Source organism: Artemia franciscana, chromosome 20, assembly GCF_032884065.1.
Source record: "Artemia franciscana chromosome 20, ASM3288406v1, whole genome shotgun sequence".
NCBI classification, from domain to species: Eukaryota; Metazoa; Arthropoda; class Branchiopoda; order Anostraca; family Artemiidae; genus Artemia; species Artemia franciscana.
In genome coordinates this window covers 24,131,513-24,157,113 of record NC_088882.1, presented here as the reverse complement: position 1 = coordinate 24,157,113, position 25,601 = coordinate 24,131,513, and the positions used below count along the sequence as shown (strand labels likewise).

Below are 25,601 nucleotides of genomic sequence, written 5' to 3'. Positions count from 1 at the left end.
TTGGGTGTTGAGGAGTAAGCTGACATTAAATTGTGACTTGAGAGAGGGGCCAGTGGGTAAGTGTCTATGGTTTCGATCTCAAATTTGTTTACGTTTTGGACACAATTGACTTCTGTAGAACTAGAAAACATTCCTTGTAAAGTAGCGATGTAGGTTGCCATAATAGTATATCTACAATCTCTCAGAAACATCTTGGAAGATTGAAATAAAGTTTTCAAGGGATGTTTGAGGCCAAGCGGCCTGGCAAGGATGTTGAAGGTAAATGAGGCCAAGAAGCTATCTTGACTTGAGGAAGGCGACAGGGGTAAATGGGTAGACAGTATGTGTCCTTGCTATCCAAATGGTATATCTGTAACATCTCAAAGAATACTTATGGGGAAAGAGCTAACTCTTGTCGAGGGTTGGGGGCATGAACACTTAACATTTTGAGTTAAAGGAAGGGAATATAAGGGACAATACATGTGTCAAATAGTAGTATGCTATTAAAGATTCCCAAGACAGCCATATCCTTATGTACCATTGGAGTCACTTACCCCTCGTATCCCCCCAACCAATCCCAATACAGCCCAATCCCAATGTGCTATTGGAGTTGCTGGTCACTCTTATCCAGCTAAAAACTTCTAGGAGAGTTTTAACCTTTTCTGGGAACAATATATACATATTTTTTCGACAAAACTCTTCAAAGGTTACAAGCGGCCCCATACACATATGGCGTTATCACAATTTCCGGTTGATAAGTAAATTCTTGGAAATGTTTGCCAGCTGTTACATCTTGGTGAAATGGGCCTTTAGACACAAGTGACTAGGTGCATGGTACCTATCACGTGATCATTAGTATTTTGATGGTGAGCTGCTTAGTTTCACAGATCCACATAAACATTTGATTAGTTTACATTGTTTTAAGTTGAAAAATTCTAATATTTTAAAAATGAGTGGTTTCACATTATTAAACCTTGAAGGAATTGGCAGTCAAGATGTGAAGACAAGAGCTCCCAATGTAGCAGTTGCAATTGGAAATGATTGTCGACCAACTTTTGAGTGGGATGAGATGTTTGGTCGATATGCTATATCATTGAGTATAAGTTGGAAGAACAATTGTGTTTTGCAGCAAAAGTCAATATAATGCATATATCCAGACTACAAATTGGATTGAATGTAATCATGAAGCACATTGGGAACAATGGATTGACTCTTATCATGAAAAAAGACTGAAAATGCATATCATTCTATTATTACATTTCTGACAATAAAGATGTTTTATGATGATTTGTTTTTTTGGTTAGATATTTTAGCTGTAGTTTATTCCTCTCTCTAGGGGACCAATAGGCGTTGAGAATGTCCACAAAGTAGACACTTGCAATTGTTAGTTTAGTCTATAATTACCAGTGGGAGTGTCTAGAACAAAAAAATTGAAACACAAAATCCTACGGAATCTTCTGACATTGGAAATCTGTTTGAATCTAAATTATCAATTTCAGATATTAACCGTGCAAAAGAAAATCTTCTATGAAAAAATGCTTGACATTATCACGATCCAAAACATGTCCAAAACAGGTGTGATTGATTTTAAAGTCACTCGATTACTCTTTTCTCTCTAGAAGTAAAAAGAGCGTTCCTATTGTTCACAAGTTAGTATCTATTTGGTGGTGTAAGAGTCCACACAGTGAAAAAAAATTACACATGTCCAATAAATCTAAATACATTAGTAATATGTTTAAATACATTGGTTTGTAGGTCACCATGTGAGAACTGCACTACAGTTGATGCCTGTGACGAAAAGTGTAGATTATGCAATCAATGTAAATTGCATACAGGATATGCTGAACAAATTAAGCATTTTAACTCCTGTGTTGAAGATATTTGTTACTCTCACCCTAGAGGATACCTATGCTCCAACTGTCACTATAATAAGTGTGATCAATGGGAAAATACATACCCTGGTATGATTGGAAAAAAACCTTAAACGTAATATTAGATTATTTCTAAAGGATTGATATCGTCGTGGATTTTATTTGTTTTGAGTAGAAGAATTTGGAGCACGTTTCAACTGTAAAAACATCAAGAGAGCATTGTTTCTACGTCATTGTTGTAAGGAAAATACTAGTTATGATTATAAACCTAATTATTTTTATTTGGCTGTTACAGAAAGTGATTCTTTATATGAGAATAGTGTGTGTGACATTACTTCAAAAAAGCAAATAGAAACAGGTGAATTTTACAATATGAATCATATTAGCATCATTAACTTCACAAAAAGATATAATAAAAATAGAGTTCCATTGTAATTCAGAAAATTTGACCCTGACTTTGCACGCCAGGATCAGTACAAGTTGAGTCCCAATGATCTGCCACCACTAATCGTTGTCGAAGAGTACCAAAATGACGAAGAAGAAGAAATCTAAAACATGAAGACTTTTTATAGTATAAATATATTTTATTGATAAACAAATATACAAAGACGTAAAACATTTTAATCTTAGGGAACTGAAATCAATATTATACAGGTAGGACAAAGTATTTTCTACGATGAAGTCATTCATTCGAGGATTATCTACGTAAATGTTGAGAAATTCATTGTAAGTAAAGTCACTAGATCGAAATATAAAATATAGTAATGCATGAAAGCTACAGCTTTTAGTTGATAAATCTTTTACTCGCTTTCGATTTTGAATAATCGATTTACCACTCCTTTCCAGTAAGATTTTGAATTGAGGTTTGTAGAATGGATGTGGTGAACCAAAAGGATCGAAAAATTCTATATTTTTGGCTGTTTGGAATATTCATAGCCAATGCCCCGTCTGCACAGTCGATAGACTACTATTAACAATGATAACGTGTTGTTAGTACTCTGAATATGTTCAAGGAAACCCGAGAGTAAGCAGTAAGATTTGTATTTGTACAGGTATTGATCCAAGTTAAATACATCGATTATTTGATTTGTGTTCCTGGTGCCAAGTCTAATAGGACACTACTGGGGGGGGGGTGGTAATTTCCCAATAGATTTCACATTGATCTAGTGAGATCAATGCTAAACTATCCGTAAACGGTTTGGCAAAGGTACACTCTAAATGTACAGTGCCCGTTCGGACAATACTCATATCTTGGGTACCAGACAAGTCTAAAACAATAATACCATGAATTTCACAAATACTATATTGGTTATAACATTTCCGAACAGTTGTGAATCTTGATTCAGGGGTTACATTGTCAATTCATATGGTGTCTCATAGAATTTATCAAAGGATAAGTTGTAGACAGGAATTCCATTTACTTAACATACACAAAGCAAGTTTTGAAGGAATTTCACCATTGATAAATGAAGAGTCACTGTAGGGACTTGAACCAGTGGCAAAATATCATTGATTGGTGATTGTGTGAGGAAACGAGCAGTTGGATACTGTTTCTAGAGCCTTTTAATCTTTCAATTGTTAAAGCAACAGAACTCATAACCTGTTGCTTTAGTACATGAGGTATTACCGAGGTGAGATTGACATTTGCATCGGGTGATGCATCAAGTTTTTTTCTCAAGATAAAATGGAGGGAGTGAGTTGTAACTTTATGTCAGTTTTAGCACTGGGGGCCATTCATTGTGGTAAATTAAATATTTCATTATTTAGTTTTCCATCACCGGACCTCTTAATTTCCCGTAGGACCTTGGAGTCATCAACATATATTGTGTGAACGTCAAGAGGTTGTGAAGTGTCCACTGTATTTTTTGGTACTAACAGGTGAGGGTGATGCAGTGATATTAGGAAGCCTTCGATTGTGTCCCCCTATTCTCGTCAAATCATTGTCACTTTGCGTGCTAATATTTTCTGAAAAGGATTTCAAAACATCCTTTGATATCTGACTAAATTTCTTTAGTTGTTTTAAAATATGGTTATTGCCAACAAGACTTTTGGGGAAATTTGACGAGTTTATAAACTCGTCAAAGACATGTCTGAGTATGGCCTTCGTAAGCCGCAGTTTTGAATTAGCTAGAACGATGAATAAATGCCGGTGTTCATGTAGTTTCTTCAGTGTCATGATATCAACTAAAGACCTTCATTACTGTTTACTGGCAGATATACGGTAACTTCATTATCAAAAAATATCAGTGATTACACGTGAATCCTCGGGTGTGTTTTGATTGAGATCCAGTAAAATATAACCATAGGGTTTATTTGTAGCCTGATTGTATGCTGAGAGTAGAAATTTCGGTTTACCTGGATATATTTGCCAGTTTGAAGGTATGAGGGAACATTAATCACGAACAACCCTATATATGATGTAGTTGGCACAATTTCAAAGCAACTGTCCTAATATATTTGCTCTGATGAAAGAGATTGCAGAGAACTAGGGCTACGGAAATCTGTTCATGATGTGACTGGATAGTGAAAAATTGTAACATTTCCTGAGACCATTCTTCAATGGATTCAGCTAAGTCATCAATAATCAACCAAGAGTTTGGTTCAATTATATTTAAAAAGTCAAGTCCCTTTGTGAATTTCGTGCCTGGCGCAAAAGTCTTTATTTTATCGTAAGATTCTTGCCAGATACTGGAGCAATGGTAAATGATTTTTGGTTTTTCTAAGGACATTTGATTACGATTTTGAATTTTTTTTTTTTTTTTAAAGTGTCGTTTTGCCAGACGGTGATGGTCCGCAAAGAAACCCCCCTTTGAATGGAGTTTTAAATTGGTACAGAGGCCCTCAATGTTAAAATATAACTAACTGTAGAAGATATCAGTCCATTCAACAAACAATTATAATATCCTATGTTCGAGGACAGTAAATTTGAAGAATGATACACGTTTTTTATTTGCAAATAAAAGTCACTACAAAAATAAATTTAGAGAATTATACAATTTTTTGTTTTACGATAAAAAGCACTACGAAAACCTGTATCAAACACATTTATCAGACTTAAATAATACTTAGAAAAGGTCAATTGAATAGATCATCGTCCATTCCCCACCCTGACATTTCAATTCTAATGGGATAACCCTCTGCCCAAGTCCTCGGCATTTTCAGCTCATTTGCATCAGCCTGGAATAAAAAAGTATGGAAAATTCTAAGTCTCAGAAATATCCAAGTTTAAAAAAATTCACATTATTCTTCTAATATAAAACAAACGATAGATGTATTTGTATCATCTTCATTTTGTACTTTTAAAATATCACAGGTGATTTTTTTATATCTATATTCAATGTGATTTTAAGACATGAAAAAAATGTTGAAAAAAATTTCTGTTTCAAAGTTCAATAAAAAAAGTAAACAAGTCACTACGAGCATTATTTTTCTATAAGAAAAATTATGACTGACATATTTATATCATCCTCATTTTGTATGTTTTAAAATCAAGAGTTATTTTTTGTTATAAATTATTAATGTTATTGTAGGAAATGCAAAAAAGTTTAAAAATGGAAACTGTAAAAGAAACAGTCATCATCCGCTAAGTATACAACAAAATATGCAGATCACAATCCTTTTGTATATTACAGTCCTTGTTAAGATTCCGTTTAGACTACCTGTTAGATTAAGCTCCCTTCATCTTATGAAAACAACTAAGACGAACATTCGTTTATATCAAAATATTTGTCTGAAACACCATACACAATGGGAGTTGTGGCTGCTTGTATTAATGGCAATGTTTCAGAAAGAATATCTGGCAAGCATTTTCAACAATTTCCTGATCAACCAGAAATTGTGATAACGCTGTATGTGTATGGACATGCTTGTAACCATTGAAGAGTTTCGTCAGGAAATATGCATATGTTGTTCCCAGAAAATATTAAATCTCATATAAGTTTTTGACTGTATTCAAGGGACTACAAACTCCAATAGCACATTGGGATATAGGCCGGCTTAAAGCAATGGGATAAGGGCCCGCTTAAAGTAATAGGATGTTTGTGCTCAGACCAATAGGATATGTGCACGCTTAGACCAAAAGGATAGGTATGTCCTCGGACTAATTGAAGGAATACAGAGGATTTAGAAAAAAAAATCGGTACCTGGGATCGAAGGGGTACCTGTCGAAGTATCGCATTGGATACTACTTCTAATATACCTGAGAGTTTTTCCACTATTAGTCTAGGTAGAACCTTCATTCCACTAATGTGGAATTTGTGAGGTCAAGAGATACTATTTTCGTCTAGGTTGCCAAACTAGCCTATTTATGATATCTTGGGAACGACTAGGGGGATCGAGCTAAACCCCTCAGGGAGTATTTGGGAGTATCCAAAATAGACCGACAATTTATTCTTGAAAGATCTTAGATAACATTCGTAGGCTGTCGGCTCTATGATGCTTTACGGAGCTGAGACATGGAATGCATCAGCTTCAACCCTAAAAACCATCGATGTATTCCAGTCAAAAGGACCGTAAATAATTGAAGGTGTGTGGTGGTTTTTTTTTCAACCCAAGCGGCCGAGCGTAACTTCTGATGGTTTGGACACCTTCTTTGAATACTCCTGTGTTTAGCCGAAAAAACAATCTTTGACTTTGACCTAACAAAAGCCGGTTGAATGTGACCTCTGGACCAACCGAAGAATCAATGATCCAACAGCCTGTCCAAATTCCTGACGATGGCAAACATCAGACCGAGTGAAGTGCAACCGCTTGTCATGGCCTCAAGCGAATGGAGGAGGCATACGTCACTCTTTAAACTAAGAAATGCTCGGCAGGAAACCTAAGATAAAGTAAGTCATGTCGGGTCAAGAAACCCCTATGAATAGAAATACTCGACAAATTATTTCATTCGAAAATTCAGCCTGAGACCTACAATCAGTTGGGACTCATCATATTTCCGTTCTACGCAGCTACTCGACTTTGAAAACCGAAAAAATGAAGATTTGAACCCAGACGAAAAAAAGTAAAAGATTCAAAACGAACAAAAATGTGCTTATATTTCGTCTCTCCGATGGGCTTGAAAGTGTCATTCATAAGGTTTTTAGCGAGGCAGATTTCTATCCAGACAAACTGGAGACTATTTTCGGTTATAACCCCTCATGATACCCTAAAAGGGCCTATTCTTGCCTCTGATAGGGATGTAACTTACTGGGCATGAAGACTTGTTTAAACCTCTAAGAAAACAAAAATATGTTGGAGATTGGTAGTTTCGATACTGTCACTTCAGACTGAGCCAAAAAAATTATTCTTGAGCGTCGGATTGCACAGTCGACACTAGTGACTCTGGCTCCCAAAACAGGCAATTGACTGAGTATGTATTCCGGGTAAAACAAATTTTTGACTGATCTGCATAAGACTTTCACATTATGTAGACTGTACCAAAGAGACCTTACCGTAAATAAACATGGGGGGGGGATTTCCCACGAGGGAATTATCACTTGGAAAATTCTCCATGGGGAAATTTTCTACGAAAGAAACTTTCCATTGGAGGGAGGGGAACTCTTAGGGAATATTTTGCGCACAGGGGAGATTCCCATATGACCTAAGAAAAGGACCAGGAATTAAATTAAAAAAACTGTCATCAAATAAAATACTAGTATACTAAGTATGCTAGTATACTCCTTAGTATACTAAGGACTATTTTTCAGGCGAAATCATATTCAAGAAATTTTGTGGGGGAATTCGCAGCTATGATGGAATTGTCAGGGGGTAATTTTGCGGACAAGTTGTTCTTGAGAGGAACTTTCTATAAAGTAATTTTTCGTCGAATTACTTTCCTCGGAGTGGGGCGGATTTCCTAGGGTTAATTGGAAAACGTTCAGAAATCAAATAAATAAAGACAATTTTATTTCTACTAAAAGTAAGGAGCAACATTGAAAACTTAAGAAGAACAGAAAAACGATCTGTGCGTCAGGGAGGCTGCCCTCTCCTCAATACCCCGCTCTTTACGCTTTCTCTCAATTCTTTAAGAACGATTCCCGATATACAAGGGCTGTGTAATTAAAATCAGAACCTTTTCAAAAGTTCTTAAAAAAAACTTTGCGTGAAGAGAGGAGTATCGACGAGGGGGTAGCCCTTGTCATACACGGAACGTATTCCGTGTATTCAAGAGAGAGGTCAGGATGGCTTCCACCCTCCTAGAAGATTAAAAATTACACATATTTTAACATGATACGAATAGTAGTGTCCTTTCTCATCAATCTGGAATTTTATGATAAAACATTTATTAACAATTTACTCTACGGAGCTACTGTTGATAAAAAAAAATTAACCAAAATTTAGAACTCAATCCCAAAATATATCATCACTTTAAAGCAAACATAATTTACTGCCAATAAATTTGAGGATAACTCCCCCTTCGACCCTTTAGAAGTTAGAGTGTCGTTTGCGCTCCACTAAAAAGTAATTTTGATTTTTATCAGTGCCTTTTCAGGAATAACTACAAAATATAAAATCACAATGCTACGAAAAGTATACAAATAAGCACTACCACAAATAAAAGTAAGGCAACCATCAACTACTAACCACTCCCCACAAGGCCGGCGTTTTTTTGACCACCTGAGGCCAACACAGCTACCCACGCTCTTCCTCCATTCCAATCTATTGAAAGCCTCCATCTTGACACCCTCCAAAGAATTTCCAGTTTCCTTTATATCTTTTTTGATGGCATCCTCCCACCCCAGACGAGGACAACCTGTTTTCTGTTTAGCCCTAGACGGTTGGCCGAAAAGGACATATATACTGAATTTAATTTTACGAACATATTTAATATAAAAAGTGGGCCTCGAAAAAAAATTCCAATCAAGCCCGCACCAGTCGATCCGGGCCTGAAGGGCATACATAATTGGCGCTGTAGTCGTGCCTAATTTCGGTTGTATCAATAAGTGTGGCCATAGTGCATCCGAGCATAAAATAGAATCGGTAAAAGCTACCATATAGAATGCTGCATAACGCCTTTCAAATCAAACAGTATGGCAACAAACTGTAAGTAAGGAGCAAATCGCTCCAAAAACTCATTAAAAGGGATTTTGATAACAATTAAAACATCAAAAGAATTTGTATCTTATGCTGATTCCAAATTTTGAGACCGAGAAAATTTGCCCGATTTTGAAAAAGGGAAGAACAACCCCCAAAAAGTCAGGTCATCTAAATGAAAGTCACGATATCAGATAAGCATACCAGAGAACTCGCGGGGTTTTTTTGGGGGGATGAGGAGAATTTTCTGTAGGAGTAAAATTATTTTCAGTGGGGAGATTTTTTTATGGGAAGGGAAGCTTCCATGGAACTTTTCCAGGGTTTACAGGGGGAGGGGGACATCCTTGCATAATTTGGAAAACGGTCACAGGTTAAATAAAAGTTTTTTTGCCTGAAAGTAGGAAGCAACACTAAAACTTTAAATAAACAGAAATTATTTCTTATACGAGGGGAATATCCCTTCCTCATCCCTCGCTCTCTAAACTAAAGTTTGACTTTTTGTCCCAACTCTTAAGAACGACGTGTGAACACAAACGCTGTTGAATTTGAATGAAAAATATTTTCGAAGTTTTTTAAGACTTTAGTGTAAAAAGCAAGGAATGGGGAAGGGGACAGTTCCCCTCATATACAGAATACTTACTTTTTGTTTTAAGTTTTATTGCAGCTCCTTTCTTTCAGTTAAAAAAAAATGACCTTTTATATTTGATTTGAATACCAAAATAGACATGGTGTTCTCATAACCTGACATTCAAAGACTTGCTGTGATCCGGGAATGAATCGGAGTTTGTAAAATACATTTGAGATGAAATGCAGAAATTCTGCGTCTTGTTTGTTCTATTATATGGTGGATTGACCAGCCTACGGGTAAGACTAGAGAAATAAAGTGATCTTCTGGCTAGAAAGAGCAAGAACCAAAAAAAATTCTGTTGTTCTCTTAAGTTTCAAGACATTATGCACATAGCAAACTAAACATGTCAGTTAAAAATACTAAGCATACTAAGATGTCACATAACATACTAAAGATAGATTGGTCAAAGAAATTTTTAAGATAATAATAAATCCTTTGCTTTGAGTTTATATTACCTGTTTACGATCTTGAGCCCAAACGTAATTTACTATTACTGAATAAAATAAATAATCTAGTCAAAGTTAAAGCGAACCGAAATAATCTACAATAGATGTGACTATGTCGTGTACCTTCAATCGTTTAAAGGTTAGAACGTTATTTGTGCTTTACTGAAAGCATTTCGAGGCAATGCTCTTGAGCCAAAAGTTTCAATCTTGAGGCCAAAATGTAAAGGCGCATGCAAATGCTGAGTGAGCACCATGAAGTATTATAGACAGAAATTTGAAAAGTTTTGAAATGTTTGAGAATGCCCCTTATACTTCCTTTATGCCCGAGTAGTTAAACGTCTAAGAAATGTTGCAACAAAGTACATTAATATATATTTCCAGATGTCTATTGATGGACCTAATCGTATTTTGTGTTACCCTTCTTCTTCCAATGTCTACTGTGGTTGGGACCAACTTAGAACCCGGAATGCTCTTTAAGAACTCGAAAAACAGTCGAGCGGTTTTTGTTCCGTTACTCCCAACACGGCCATGCAGAATATACGGAAGCAGGTAAGCTTATTAGATAAGTTGTGTTTCTATGATTACAGCAAATAATTACTTTTTGTTAAGAAAAATATTTTATCATATTTTAGATTTTATTTAATATTTTAAATAAATGCTAGATATTTTAAATTATGTCTTAGTGTGTTTTTTTTTTCTTTTTAAAAAAATGAAGAAAAAGTAAAATAATTTCTGTCGAACAACTCACCTTCTAGTATCAAAGACCTAATATTATTGGATATCAAATATAATCTAAATTACATTAGAAAATTTATGGCCAATAAGATATCCCATGAGCACCAAGTTCTTTTTTATTACATCTCATCCGTTTTGGATTCACATGCAATTCTGAAACTTTTCTGCTGTTCTGCACTTATTTATTATTTAAAGGTTTTATTTTATTTCAACGTAATTCCTGCCAAAATTTGTTGAATGGTAAAAAAAAAGAAATTCGGCGTGAACCTGTTAAATATTACATTAATGGGAACAAATTTTCTTTCATAATAATCGAATGTAAACATATTTTAATTTTTAGTTGAGCTTGTCTTTCTCTCGCTGATCTATGGGCTTTTCATTGCATGAATCTGTTTTCATTTTTTTATTGCTCCTAAATAAGGCCCCTAGAAGTGGGGTCGAAATATTCAGCACTTTTTGTAGTATTGAATGTTTCAATAATCAATGTGCATGCACTAAGCACATACAGATTGCCAAAAGGGCGTATCTTGGGAATGTCATGTGGGGTCAAGTTGGAACTTTCAGGGAATGCTTAAAGGAGGACACCAAATAAACAAAATGCAATAAGTGCACGCAAAGCTGAAACTAGGGTTCGGGGGGACAAGGAAGTAATTACTTACAGCGCTCTCTCCCGATTCAGATACAAGCACAAAAAGCCAAATCAAAGCATAATGAAAGTGATAAAAAGTTGGCATCCCTTCCCTCCCAACCCTGGTGTCCTCATCTGCGATGTGTGGGGCATCTGCCCCGTTTTCCCTCCTTGAACGGCTCTGTGTGGATGCTACTGCTAATACTACTACCACTGCTACTACTACTACTACTACTACTACAATTACTGCTCTAGCTACTACTTCTTTTGCAATTATTACTAAGGCTGGGAGTATTAAGATGAAAATTTAGAAAGTGTTGAGGGGAATTTGATCTGAACTAAATCTAGGAATATCCAGGTTATCAAAAAGGCATATCAACAATATCATGGTTAGCGGCTAATTCTCATAAGTTGTAACTTCTAGGGCTTGATGAAGGGGATCTTTGATGAAACATTTTAAATGTTTTCACTTTTTAAACTTTGATAAATCTGAAGTTATTGAAACTTTAAGGAATAAATATCAGTATATGCATATTAAACTGTCAATCCACTATTCATTATTTGTTGCTTTTTCAGTTCATCTTGGTTAAGATTGTGTTTTTTTTTTCAAAATTGTGAGAAACAATAACATTCATTTCAAATATGGATTGTTTTCAGTAAAGTCTACATTTTCATCTGGTCTTTAGAAGGCATGGGGGTGTCGGCTCTATCATTTTTAGTTTCTGCTCGTTTTGAGTTTGACTTAGTTATTTATTTCATTTTCCGTTCGTGCTGGGTTTCATTTATTTATTGATGGTGATTTGTGGCAGTTTACGCTTGGATAATTATTTGACTTTATTCCTGTAATTTTTTAGTTTAATGCATCCCTTCGCTTTTCTTTGAAAAACTAATTTTGCCAAAAAAAGATTTAAAACTAATTTAATGAAAAAATAGGACAATATACGGCATTTCTTCGTGGCTCTTAAGGCTGGGCTAGCTCACCATGATGAACAATGAATTAAGAGCAAAGTGAAAATAGAAGAACAGCAAAGAGACTAAAAGCAAAACCAACAACAATTTCAATGAATTAAGGTAGGGCGGGGGGAGCATATTCGCTTGGTATTCTGAAAAAACTTAAGAAATTTTAACACTCTGGGATGTATCTAAAAATCCCTTTCTTGCTTAGGAACCTGGTCTTCAGTGCTAAAACATCCTATAGTCTATCAAGAGTAAAGTTTATGGACTAAAACATAATTAAAGATATTTGTAAGTATATCTTACCTAAAAAAGGCTGTAGGCGAAATCGGAGATCTGTTGTTTGTGTGCCAATTCTATTATATATATATATATATATATATATATATATATATATATATATATATATATATATATATATATATATATATATATATATATATATATATATATATATATATATATATATATATATATATATATATATATATATATATATATATATATATATATATATATATATAATATATATATATATATATATATATATATATATATATATATATATATATATATATATATATATATATATATATATATATATATATATATATATATATATATATATGTGTGTGTCTGTGTGTGTGTGTGTGGTGTTTTTTCTATTGTTTGCACCCTCTGTTTATTTTAAATTATTGAATTTTTATCTCAAGGGTTTTTATGGCACTTGGTATCTACCAGGTGACATATAGCGATCGCAAATTCCGTCGGTCGGTCTGTCTGTCCCGGTTTTGCTAGTTTAGGCACTTTCAGGTAAGCTAGGACGATGAAATGCAGCAGGCGTATCAGGAACCAGACCAGATTAAATTAAAAATTGTGTTTCCCCGATTCGACGATCGGGAGGGGGGCGGTTAAATCGGAAAAATTAGAAAAAAATGAGGCATTTTTAACTTACGAACGGGTGATCGTATCCTAATGAAATTTGATATTTAGAAGGATATCGTGTTTTAGAGTTCTCATTTTATATCCCGACGGGATCCGATGACATTGAGGGGAGTTGGGGTAACCTAAAATCTTGGAAAACGCTTAGAGTGGAGAGATCGGGATGAAACTTGATGGGAAGAATAAGCACAAGCTATAGATACGTGATTGACATAATTGGAACGGATCCGTTCTCTTTGGGGGAGCTGGAGGGTGTTAGTTTGGAAAAATTATAAAAATTGAGGTATTTTTGACTTACGAACGGGTGACCGGATCTTAATTGAATTTCATATTTAGAAGGAACTCATGTCTTAGAGCTCTTACTTCAAATCCAGACCAGATCTGTTGACCAGAAATCTTGGAAAATGCTTAGAGTGGAGAGATCGGGATGAATTTTGGTGGGTAGAATAAGCAAATGTCGTAGATACGTGATTGATGTAACCTTACTGGATCTGCTCTTTTTGGGGGAGGTAGGGGGTGGGGTTCAGTGCTTTGGCGAGTTTGGTGCTTCCGGACGTGCTAGGACGATGAAAATTAGTAGGCGTTTCAGAGAGCTGTACAAATTGACTTCATAAGTCGTTTTCCCCGATTCGACCATCTGGGGGGCTGAAGGGAGAGGACAAATTAGAAAAAGGGATGTTTTCAATTTGCAAGTGGGTGATCGGATATTAACGAGTTTTGATATTTAGAAGGACCTCGTGACTCAGAGCTCTTATTTTAAATCCCGACCGGCATTAAGCCTCTGATTTTCCTTTTAAATCAATTTGTTGATTCTTAGAATTTTGCTAGAGCTCACACCATATGAGCTCTTGGCTCTTCCAGCCTCGTCACAAGTGTCATATGAGCTCTTAGCTCTTGTTTTTGTTGTGAGATTCTATCCCTAGTTGTCTCCCAATTTTCAATAGACAGCAAAAAATCCCTAGAAATACTGTATTTTGCTTAAACTAGACACCTTAAAGCTATTATAGGAATGGTTTCATACATCTCTTTTAGAATTTTTGTTCAAAACCTGCCTTGTCTTTTTTTTTATATTTTCAGAAACTGCTTCCTATGTCTTGAAAAATGCATTCCCCTCCCCTCTAATTTTCGTGAACTGACACCCCTGAATGCTTCAAATCTGTTTCCCTTGCTGCAGTATGGTAAAAAAAAATTAATGATTCAGGGCTATAGTACTAGTAGCATTTCTTTTTAAAGAAAATCGGTGTATACTCGTCAGGTATTTCGCTTCTAGTCATAAATTTTTTAACTACATATTAATTTAGCTTATGGATTTCAACTTTATCCGTTAATGAAATGACTTTATTTCAGATTCTACATTCAACGCCTTAGTAGTGTAACACAAACATTTGATATTAGCGACGAATCAATCAATGGACAAATTGCATCGTGTCAGTTGAGAAACAGTATAAGTATCACATCACCTGCTCCCCCCAGGGAACGGATGGAATTTATCTACCCAGGTAAGGATTGCTCCTTCACAATTCTGAGAGATTATTATCACAGCTGCCAAACCGGTAGATTGACTTATGTTTTCTGCTTTGTATAGATGCAAAGTTCTCAGGCAAAAGCCTGGAAAAAACGGTGAATAAACCACGTTAAAATTTGGAGTAGTTTGTTGCGGGTCATCTCAATCTGCAAAAACTATCTAGCTTAAATTTATCAAATTTATTTGGCCCAAGTCCATACCCAGGTGGGCGAGAGGTTTGGTCAAAACTTCCTTCTGAGGGTTGGAAAATTACATAAATTTACATACTTTTTGGGTCTTCTTCAGTAAATATTTCTGGTTCTGCCCTATTATTACCTTTAAGGAGAATACAAAAGACGGGTTTCCCTTTGTTGGCATTATATAGGCCTTCTATATTTTCAGATTTTAATCTGTATTGATCCTGTTGGCTAAGAAACTGGGAAGATAGTGAAAAGGCATTTAAAATCGAATTTCTTGTGAAAATTATTTTAATTGAAGTTCACTTCAAGCATCAAAATTTTCAACTACAAAGAAGAATTTATTTCTTTTAGTGCATAGAACTACTATGATTTACGTCATTGCCGTAAATATACTGTTTTGAAAAAAGTTTGGTTGATTTTTACAAGGAAAATTTCGGAAGAACTATTTAACCCCAAAAACTTCACAACCCAAGACTGAACATTTATTGTGTTCTCTCAGGTACAGCAAATATTATCTTGGCTCGTTTTCTTATAGTGTTCCCTTATTTAAAGGATTCGATTTGAGGTTGTCATGACAGACCAGTTACTGACAAAATCTTCATTTCGTTTTATGTTCCAAATACTATTTTTTTTTTTTTTTAAGAGCCTGAAAATAACATCAGGCAAACATTCTAAGCTGTGTATCAATGTCGTCTAATGGCTGTATCTTCGCAAAAATTTTATTGCAAAAAAACATTTTTTTTCGTTTCTGTAGAAACAAAAAGTGAAGACTTAAGGGAGTAGGCATTATCTCACATAAGAGCAGATTCGTCTCTTTCAAGCACTGATAAATATAAAGTGAAATTTTGCTTCAATGAGTTGATACATTTATTACAACTTCAGGTTTACATTTTCAAACCTGGCACTTTGTTTTGTTTCGTTTTTTCTTTTTAAATCTGAGATTCTAATCTTTGATTTTAATCTCAAGTATATTCTTACAATTAAGTATTTTTAATTCTAGGAACGAAATGGTGTGGACCCGGTGATATAGCAAACAGTCCGGATGATTTAGGAATTTACAGGAAGACTGATATGTGCTGTAGAGAACATGATCATTGCAATGATATGATGGCCAGCGGTGAATGTAAGCATGGTCTCTGCAATAGTTCACCGTTTACAAGGTAGTTATAACTTGGCCCTTAGTATCTCAAGTTTTAAAATAGCCTTTAAGGTTTTAAATAGGTTTTCAGGAAAATCTCAACTTCAAAGATCGAGGGCTAATCCCAATTTATGTTGCACAAAGTGAGAGTACAAAGCAAAATGTACTTAGAGATGATGACCTTTGTAATGATATGGTGACCAATGATGAATGTGAGCATGGTATCTACAATAGCTCACTATCAACAAAAGAAATGCCCCCTCCCCCATAAAAATACTCTTTGTTTGTAGATAGGGCTCCAGAAAAACGTCGATTAAAAAGATAGGAGGATAATCCGTTTTATATGTACTTTTTTTTAGTTCGTAAAACAACTATTTTAGTCTGAAATTTTTAATTTTCTATGCTGAGGTCTTTTTTAGCTCTCCGGAATAATTAAACATGGAGTCACCTGGAATATTCACATAACAGTTTTGTTGGAACTCATTGAATTTGTGAAATTACTAAGGAAAAATCTGTAACTTCAACTCTAGCTACTGAAAAATTAAGATTTTGAGCCCAAAAAGTGTTAACATTCTAGAATCAGATAACATGTGTAAAATATACCTTATGTTATAAATTCAGAAAAAATTTTCAAATTTCTTTGTAAAGTTTAAAATTTTTACTTTTTAGAGCCCCATTAAAATAGCTGGTCCAAAATGCACTTAGTGGTGCAATAAAGTTTTTGACAAAGATATGATAAGTACAGGAAAGAAATAAAATTTGTTGGCGTTTTGGTGAAGCCTTATTTGACTAATATCTGTTTACTCTTCTTGATTTTGATCTAGAAATTTCGTCGATGTTCACACTCATTTTCTATTGTTGTTCTACTTTTACGCTAATCTTTCTTTTTATTTCGACTACTGCAAATGCTACTCCAAATCGGAAAATAACAGTCTTAAACAAATTTAAAGTCTTAAATGAGAAGAAATTAGCTTATAACATATGTAAATAAAAAAAAAACGAGAAAAATTATAAAACATTATTTGGGAATACGACCTTTTACACAGCTTGGGTGTTGGTGGCTCGTGCAATAGTTAGAAGCAAGTGGAATTAAAGTATTGCAATCGTAGTTAAAAGCTCAGATGGATTTATGACTTTTTTCAGACTTCAAATATCTACTTCTATTTATATTTTTTAGAATCTTAGTACTATAAAAATTTTATGCTATTATCAAGGTCTTATCCAGGGGAGAGTAGGGTTGCCGAGTCTGAATCCCCTCCCTCCAAAAAAATATTGTTTACTTATAAAAAAAATAACCAAAATGTATATAAACAAATTTTTGATAAGTTTTGCAAAGTTTTTTCTTGCCCGAAAAGCAAAGCACGCATCTATTTTGGACACTTATCAAGTTCTATCAAAATTCAAACAAATTAGCGCTATCCCTATTTTTACTATATCAACATTAATTTAAAAAAAATAATGCATCTCTCAGTCTACTCCAATTTTATTCTTTGACATAAAATTGAACCTGGTAAGACATAAGACACTTCCTCACCAAATATCGTTTTTAGTTTATTTAGCAAATTATCAGATTTTCCAAACTATTGGCGGTGACCGCCCCTCCCCCCTCTCTCCCAAATGAATGTGACTAGCCTGAGTTACGACTAAGTATTTATAGTATATTACGTAGTTATAAGTTACAAGATATATGTATACATATATAATAATAATATAGCATAACATTCTTAATTTTCAGGGCCCATTGTGCTTGTGACGAAAAGTTTCGTGTATGTTTAATGAACAATGGTGATAAAGTTAGTGACTCTGTGGGTGTGGCTTTTTTCAATGTAGGTGGTGTTGTGTGTTTCAAAGAAGAATTTCCTTTTACCGGTGTTAATCGTCAGTGCCTAACTTCAACAGGGTAAGTCTTCCATTTAACTAGTTATAGAATCTTCATATCATTACAACTTTTTGACTGACATAAATCTATTTTCTTCAAACGTACAAGTATGCATATATTTATGTTTTTTATTAACGTCTCCATATTTTTTTAATTGACGACCTGGGATATTCTTGCATGAAAAAGCCATCTAGATAGGTCATGAATTTGAAAAAGTCGTTTAAAGCCTTTAAAAAAAAATCATACGAGTGGCGTCATATTTATGAGCATTTCAAGAGCTTAAATTGCATCATCCCCCCCCCCAAAAAAAAGGTGGTCACATTGTTTTTAGCATCTATGACGCATGCGAAACTACAAATGTGACAAATGGTTGTGAACAGCTAAAGAAAAGCCATGGAGCAAGAAACAGTAATAATCATACTGAAATGCATTCTCTGTTGATAAAAATAGGACGGTAACAGTTTCCCTACAGTTCTAAGCTGCGAGTCTGCCCTGGTCATCTATAAAGAATGCCCTTTATTGAGCCAAGGTTCCGATATTGTTACGAAAGTTTAAGTGTTTGTGTGTGACTGTTTGAAAACATTTTTTTTTGTTACGTGTGCAGCCCTGAAGCACTATCAACAACAACAAAAAGGAAAACGTTGCACAACGAAATCTGCTGTTGAAGGACAAAGCAAAATTACAATGGAATGAAGGAACGTGTTGGCCTATCGTGGGTGAGTTTGTGGTGGATAATATATAAGAATTAATTGAATTTAAGCCAGAGTTACGTAAGACAAACTGAAACTGCTGATTTTTCGCCCTGGAATGAAAAAATTTTATTTTGCCGTCTGCAAACAGGAAGAAAATATGAATTCACGCCTGGAATTCTTAACCACCTTGGAATGGAATAAATTATTTTGGCGTCAGAACAGAGGATATAAACAGGAAAGAGGAACTGAATTCATCTCAGAAAAAAAAAACATTGTAAGTGACATTACACTTACATGTATTCAAATAGCAAAAATTATTTTTTTTTATCCAAGGGTCGTCTTATCGTTTTTGGTCCAAAATTACAATATGAAAAATGACTCCGAATAAGAATAGCAAAAATCACATTGAAATGCAAGCGAAAATGTTGCACAACGAAATTGGTGGTTAAAAAACAAAGCGAAATTACAATGGAATGAAGGAACGTGTTAGTTTAGCATGTGTGAGTCTGTGAAATATTTAACAGGAAGAAGGAATTAGTTTCCAGTATCTATGACACTTGCAAAATTGCACAAGATGACAAATGACTGAACATCTAAAGAAAAAAACCATGGCACAAGAAACAGTAATAATCAGATTGATTCTTAAGTAGTTCTTCCTTAGACAACAATTCTTTAATTAACATTTAAGGGTGGTCACTAGAAACAAAAAAAAAAACGTCTCTAACAGGATAAATAGGTTTACTGTCAGAAAGTGTGTTATCATTCAGGATTAACAAAGGTATCTGAAATAAATGCAACCTTTTTTTTACTTCAGTGTTCAAATGCCACACTGAGGTACTTTGCCAATAAATTTAGCAAGAATTTTTGGAAATAGACCTTGTGAATACTGACCAATATATCCAACTTAATACAACTTTTCTAGTTTTTCTATGAAGAAAGATGAAAGATGAAAACTCAGGCCTAGTTATACTAATTTTAACACAAGAAAAACGCAGTTTTAATAGAAAATGCCATTTTTCATAAAAAAATATCCATTATGGGAAAAAAAATCGGTTTTGATTTATCAAATCAATAATGAAAAGCGGAAAAAATCCTACTAAAACCCTCTGCGTTTTTTTTTTTTTAATTTTGCATAGATTTAGCGAATCGATACTGATATAGAAAGTCTGTCCATCCCTTCGGGATGGCCGTGGAACACGCACAAAACCTCACACTGAATAAAGGTACTGTTGCATGGGACATTTTCTTGGACCCTATTTATTAAATCCTTGAGTCCCTATTGAGATCATTTCCAAGAAAACATTTACAACCATTAAAAAAAGAAATTCTAGGGGATTGAAAGAGTAAAAAATACATAAAATTGCCAAGACATTGTCCTTTCCCGATCCTAAAATTTTGAGATGGTTTCCTTCTAATGTGAATTTTTTCTTCCTTTATTTTTTGTCATTCAGTTAAGAACTCAATCTCTGATGTTTTGTTTTTCCGGTTTTTGTATGGATTTTTTTCTACCTGTTCAAATTTTACTGTTTTACATTATCCTCTTTTTTGCAATAAAGACAGGCTGACAGAAGTCCTTTGCAAAATATTTGGGTTTTTATCTTTTCTTAACTAGTCAAGAATTTTCTTTGTTTTCGAATTTATCTTGTTTCTGTTGCCAAGTTTTACTGACATAATAGGTAATAATGTTGGGAAGAAACCAAATTAAAAGGCAAGATATTTGTGCACAATTGTCTGTCTATTTGATACCTCAGTTGCAAGGACAATAAAAAGTAAATTATCCAATTTGTCCATGCCATTAGCCCCTATCAAGGTAAAGCACACGTCGCCTCAGTATCTAACAACATTAACCGATTGTATCTTGTACTTTCAAAATCACTGAAATTAATTCAAAGATCTTCTTTGTATTTATATTAAAGGCAAAGTTGTGCCTCTTTCCCCATTGGTTAGTCGCATTCTAAATTTATAGAAACATATTATATTACTAAAGAAATCCATCAACTGGATAGATTTTCTATCATAAGCTCTATTATCTTTTAATTCAAATTTTAGATATAGTATTTATAGATTGAAATATGGAATAAAAATACGAATATCTTTATAGAAATATATTAAATTTCATTTTCTTTCTGTTGTTTAGTCGAAGAAAAAAGAGATGTGTCACGCAGTTTGGAGTTCCTACTCATCGATTCGTTCAGCCTGAGAAATACCGAAGCATCGATAAAGCAATTTCTTCCCGAAGTTTGGCACCTATGGATGCAGCATCAACTATAGACAGAGTCCGTAGTTTTGTTAGTGATGTTAGCACTGTTGTCAAATCTGTTGCCCAATCGTCTTTGCACATGTACAGCCTGAATAAGGCTAGAGCTCTATAACTGTTTTAAATAAGACAAACAATACTTAGCTGACTAATAACCACTTGTATGTCAAATATGTTCCTAAGAAGAAATAATAGTGATTGTAGCTTTGCCGTAACCATAGCAGGAGGGAGATATTATAGAAAGACGATTAACGCCCTCCCAAAATGTTTCCCGCATCTTGTAAAAAAAAAAAAAAACTCATCTGTATGTGCACGATTAATTGTGTGGCTTTCAAAGATATATTTGCCATTTTTTACAGGGATATGGTCCCTTCTCAAAAAAAAGGAAGCAGAATTTATTGTACAGCTAGCTTATTTTTACATGCCACATCTTTCGGTCGCAATGTATATTCCGCGGGTAGTACATTCGTGAGCAAGTGATAGTTTGAATTATGTTTTCATTTTAAAGTACGCACGAACAAGTCGTTTTTCTCGCCAACAGAGGCATTTGATTGTTCTGCATAAAACTACAGACATTGTTAAGGCAAAAACTACAGGTATTAATCATATTTTCTACAGATTTTCCCAAATCTATCCCCCAGAAAATTCATTGGCATGTATCTGATAGCTCTGGTTTTTAAAAAGATCAGACTCTCATATTCTCTATAGCTATTAATCAGAATCATCTTCTTGTTTAACCATTTTAGTTCTTACATGTTCGTAACCTTGCCTGGTATTTACTGTATCTTTAATATTTCTTGGTCATTATTTACATAATCAAAATCAAATGTTGATTTATTTTTTTACTTTTAAGTTTTTATACATATTTTGTAATTAAACTTACTAGTATTTTCTGAGAACTAGGATAATTTACTGCTTTGGAGGTTTTTATTTATTTGCAACTCAAGGGCTCGACAGAAAATTTTAGATACTAGGAAAAATAATCTAAAAATAATTGATTTTTCTTTTTCTTTAATAAATTTCAATTGGCCTGGACTGTATGTTACAGGTAAACTAAAAAGAAAAATATAAAATTAACACTAAATGCAATTTTTCCATAAACAATATGATAAATATTACTGTATAATCAAAAGCTATAGTTCTCTTGAAGAAACTACGAGAGAAAAGAAGAAAATTTATTAAAAATATATTCTTTTCTAAAGTCAAAGAAAAGATTTTTGATTTTTGGTACATTTTTGTTTACAAAAAACTAAATGCCACCAAAGTAACTATGCTTGGTATACAGAGTATGCACAATTTGAATTTGAGAGCTTAAAAAACTTAATAGTATAACGAACTAGGGTTGATGGCGTCAGGACGAAATTAATGACAACACCACCTCCCGACTCAAACATAAGCAAAGGAAAACTAGTTCTGACATACCCTAACAACGGCAACAAGAAAGCTTGTTCTGATTACCGCCTCCTTTGAACAAAATTGACAATGATGTCCTTATAGGTCAATTTTGGAGTCCAGGGCAAAATCAACCTGTTTCACACGAGCACAAACCACTGTGTCCCAATATTCAGAAGTAGTACCATATTACCTTAGAAACTACCCTCAAGCCAACGGTAGTAGATGTGTGAATCTCCTTGAAATACACTATCTTCCAAAGAGGCAGACTATTTAGGTTGATTTTGTGCCATGAAGGCAGTTTGCATTTTGGCACATCTTGTTCTTCTCTTTTTCGGTATAAGCCTGAAGATTGTCAAATTATTGAAATGAAAACACTGATAGGAAACCGTTTAGAATTTGAATCGTAAAATCCACGTTATGCCAATGCACTGAGAAGTTAACTAAATTTTTCGATGGGCGAAAAGAACCGGCAGTTTCTTGAGCTATTAAAAAAGCCAGGGAATGATAAATGTGTAGATTGTTCAAGCAAGAGTAAGTTCTCTTAGTAGAGCCCAGTCTCATTGGGTTTTGAACTTCTTTGTAATTCTTGTTTTCATTTTGTATAGACTAAGCCAGTAACAAATGGAGTGGAGTAAAATCTTTCAGCAGCGCAATAATACAGTAGATCTGTGGGTAAATGTTTAGTAGTTGACAGCTTCTAAAACAAACATGCTAATAAAATATTGGCTTCCTATAATCAAGGCTTATATTTCTTATTTAGCCTAGGCTAGTCCTCTTCAAATACTCTGGTTGCTGTTCTAACAGTACATCCTTCCCCCCAATGTTCATAGATACATCTCAAGTATATATGAAAAAGAAAACAAAGCAATGGACTTCTCAGTTATAATAGCCTAGGCTTATGTAGGCTGATATGGCTAGGGCTTGTTTTATCTATCTTTAGCTTTGTTTTATCAAGTTTACTTATTTGATCTTTTGCAGATTGCGGTAAAATTCTAGTTTATTGACTTCTTGCTATCTCAGAAAGGGTTTAGGTTAGGAAAATGAAACTTTCAGGGATGGATCTACAGACTAAAGTATGTCCTAGGAAGATATTTTGAAGCAACTAACTCCACTCCTTCTCCCTCTAGAGGACCCTGACCTTTGATGACCTTTAAAAATATGTGTGTTATAAAAGTGAAACCTTGCAATATAGATCTTCTGCTTAATTAAAGTACAACCAAATTGTTTTCAGCTTCATAACTTTGCTTGATTCCATTTTATAAGGTTTTAAAGATATGCAAATACATTTCCTAAATTTTGAAAAAAAACATTGATATGGCTCAGAATTCTACTCAAATAACAGGAACTGTATTTTCAGAACTAATGGCAGAGAAAAAGCAACTAGTAACTGAAAATTAAGGTAAAATATTGTTTTGTCAAAATTTCAATAGGTATAGACCTGTCTTGTAGGCAAATTTCAGGGCCCTCTAGAGGGACAAGAAGTGGAGGTAGGTACTTCAAAATACCTTCCCGGGACATACTTTAGCCTGTAGACCCATCCCTGAAAGTTTTAGTTTCCTAACCTAAACCCTTTCCAAGATAGCAAGAAGTCAATTAACTAGAATTTTACTGCAGATTGCTAAAGATAATCCTTATTGGTAATCCATCTAGAGCCAAACAAAAAACAGGCTGGGTAAAGTCCTAGTTTAGCTACTTTTTGCTATCTTTGAAAGAGGTTTGGGTAAAATTCTAGTTTAGCAACTTCTTGCTATCTCAGAAAAGGGTCAGGTTAGGAAAGTAAAACTTTCAGGGATGGGTCTACTGGCTAATGTGTATCCCAAGAAAGTATTTTAAAATACCATCTCCAATCCTTCTTCCTCTAGAGGGCCCTGAAATTTACCTACATGACCTATTGAATTTTGACAAAACCACATTTTACCTTAATTTTCAGTTACCAGTTGTTTTTTTTTTTTTCTCTGCATTTGATTCTGAAAATGCAATTCTGAGCCATATCAATGTTTTTTTTTTCAAAATTTAGGAAATGTATTTGCATATCTTTAAAACCTTGTTAATTGGGATTGAGCAAAGTTGTGAAGCTGAAAACAATTTTGTTATACTTCATTCAAGCAGAAGATCTATTTTGCAAGGTTTCACTTTTATAACACACATATTTTTAAAGGTCATCAAAGGTCTGGACCCTCTAGAGGAAGAGGGAGTAGAAATAGGTACTTCAAAATACCTTTCTGAGATAGCAAGAAGTCACTAAACTAGAATTTTACCAGAGGTTAGGTTAGGAAAAAAAAATTTCAGAGATCTATCTACAGACTAAATTATGTCTTGGGAAGGTATCTTGATTTAAAATCAATTGCCATCAATCAACTTGAATTAAAATCATTTGCCAATGGCTAATCAGAGAAAAAGCCATGACAGACAGTGTAAGTCAGAGGCATGTCTGGCATTGGCCTTTTTCAGGAATTTATAAAAGTTATGTCAGTTTTGTTTGTTGATAAATAGTCTATCATCCATCTTAGGGCAGAACTAAGGTAGATAGTCATAGAACCTTAGGGATTATCAGTAGCCTATTTTTGGGTTGACTCATGATGGATAATATTGACTGAAGTTGTATACAAAAACAGGGACTGAATTTGTTTGGACTCTCAGGCGAACAAATGACCTAAGCCTAATAGGCTTGTCTGCTTATAGTCTCAGGCAGACTATCATGTTTTAAGATAAACTCATGACCAACAAGTCCCCTACACTTACAGGCAAATGAGGAAACCTATAGTGTTCCAAGTGTTTTGGTAGACAGCAGGAATGGCCATGACTCAAATTAGACAAATACTTGTGTGTTAGCTTTTGGAGAGTCACACCCACCTTGAGTCTCAGGCAGGTTGACCAAATTTTAGAATTGATACATGACCATTAAGTTACCTAGAAATGCTGGCAAACAAGCATACAGTCTAAATATAGGCCCCACCTGCCTAGAGTGCGAGGCAACTGACCCAATTCACAAGCTCAGAAAGTTGCACTAAAAAAAAATTAATTAAATATTAGTTGACCAACAAGTTGCCTAGAATTGCAAGGCAATTGAACCATATACTTATGTCTTTGAATTGAGCACCTCAATAGCAGAAGTCTCAATCTTTTGCAGTATTAAAAGCTTGATCATTGGATTTATGGAGATTCCTCCCATTGGGTTTTCATTTTTTTTTTTTTTTGTACTTATTGGTCATAATCAGTTAGTTCATAATGCCAATTGGATAAAAAACAGAAATTTACTCTAGATCTGTATCCAAGTACCTGGGGAGGGTAGCCTATTGCTTATTTAAGAACAGGACAAACTAGACTGCTACCAAGAAA

At 34.4% G+C, this 25,601-nt stretch overlaps 2 protein-coding genes across 4 annotated transcripts in view; both read left to right on the top strand.

The window, feature by feature from the left end:
• LOC136039940 (uncharacterized) overlaps positions 1 to 21,682 on the top strand; it is a 113,986-nt gene extending 92,304 nt beyond the window's left edge. For all 3 annotated transcript variants that reach the window (XM_065723942.1, XM_065723940.1, XM_065723941.1), the window contains exons 2-6: positions 10,320 to 10,487; positions 14,545 to 14,696; positions 15,902 to 16,061; positions 17,775 to 17,939; positions 20,748 to 21,682. In XM_065723942.1, the coding sequence (XP_065580014.1) occupies positions 10,330 to 10,487; positions 14,545 to 14,696; positions 15,902 to 16,061; positions 17,775 to 17,939; positions 20,748 to 20,982 (870 nt within the window). In that variant the 5' untranslated portion in view covers positions 10,320 to 10,329 and the 3' untranslated portion in view covers positions 20,983 to 21,682. The remainder of the gene's footprint in view (positions 1 to 10,319; positions 10,488 to 14,544; positions 14,697 to 15,901; positions 16,062 to 17,774; positions 17,940 to 20,747) is intronic.
• Positions 21,683 to 22,635: 953 nt separating this feature from the next.
• LOC136039938 (arf-GAP with dual PH domain-containing protein 1-like) overlaps positions 22,636 to 25,601 on the top strand; it is a 33,051-nt gene continuing 30,085 nt past the window's right edge. The window contains exon 1 of the mRNA XM_065723938.1: positions 22,636 to 22,793. Within this exon, the coding sequence (XP_065580010.1) occupies positions 22,715 to 22,793 (79 nt within the window). The 5' untranslated portion in view covers positions 22,636 to 22,714. The remainder of the gene's footprint in view (positions 22,794 to 25,601) is intronic.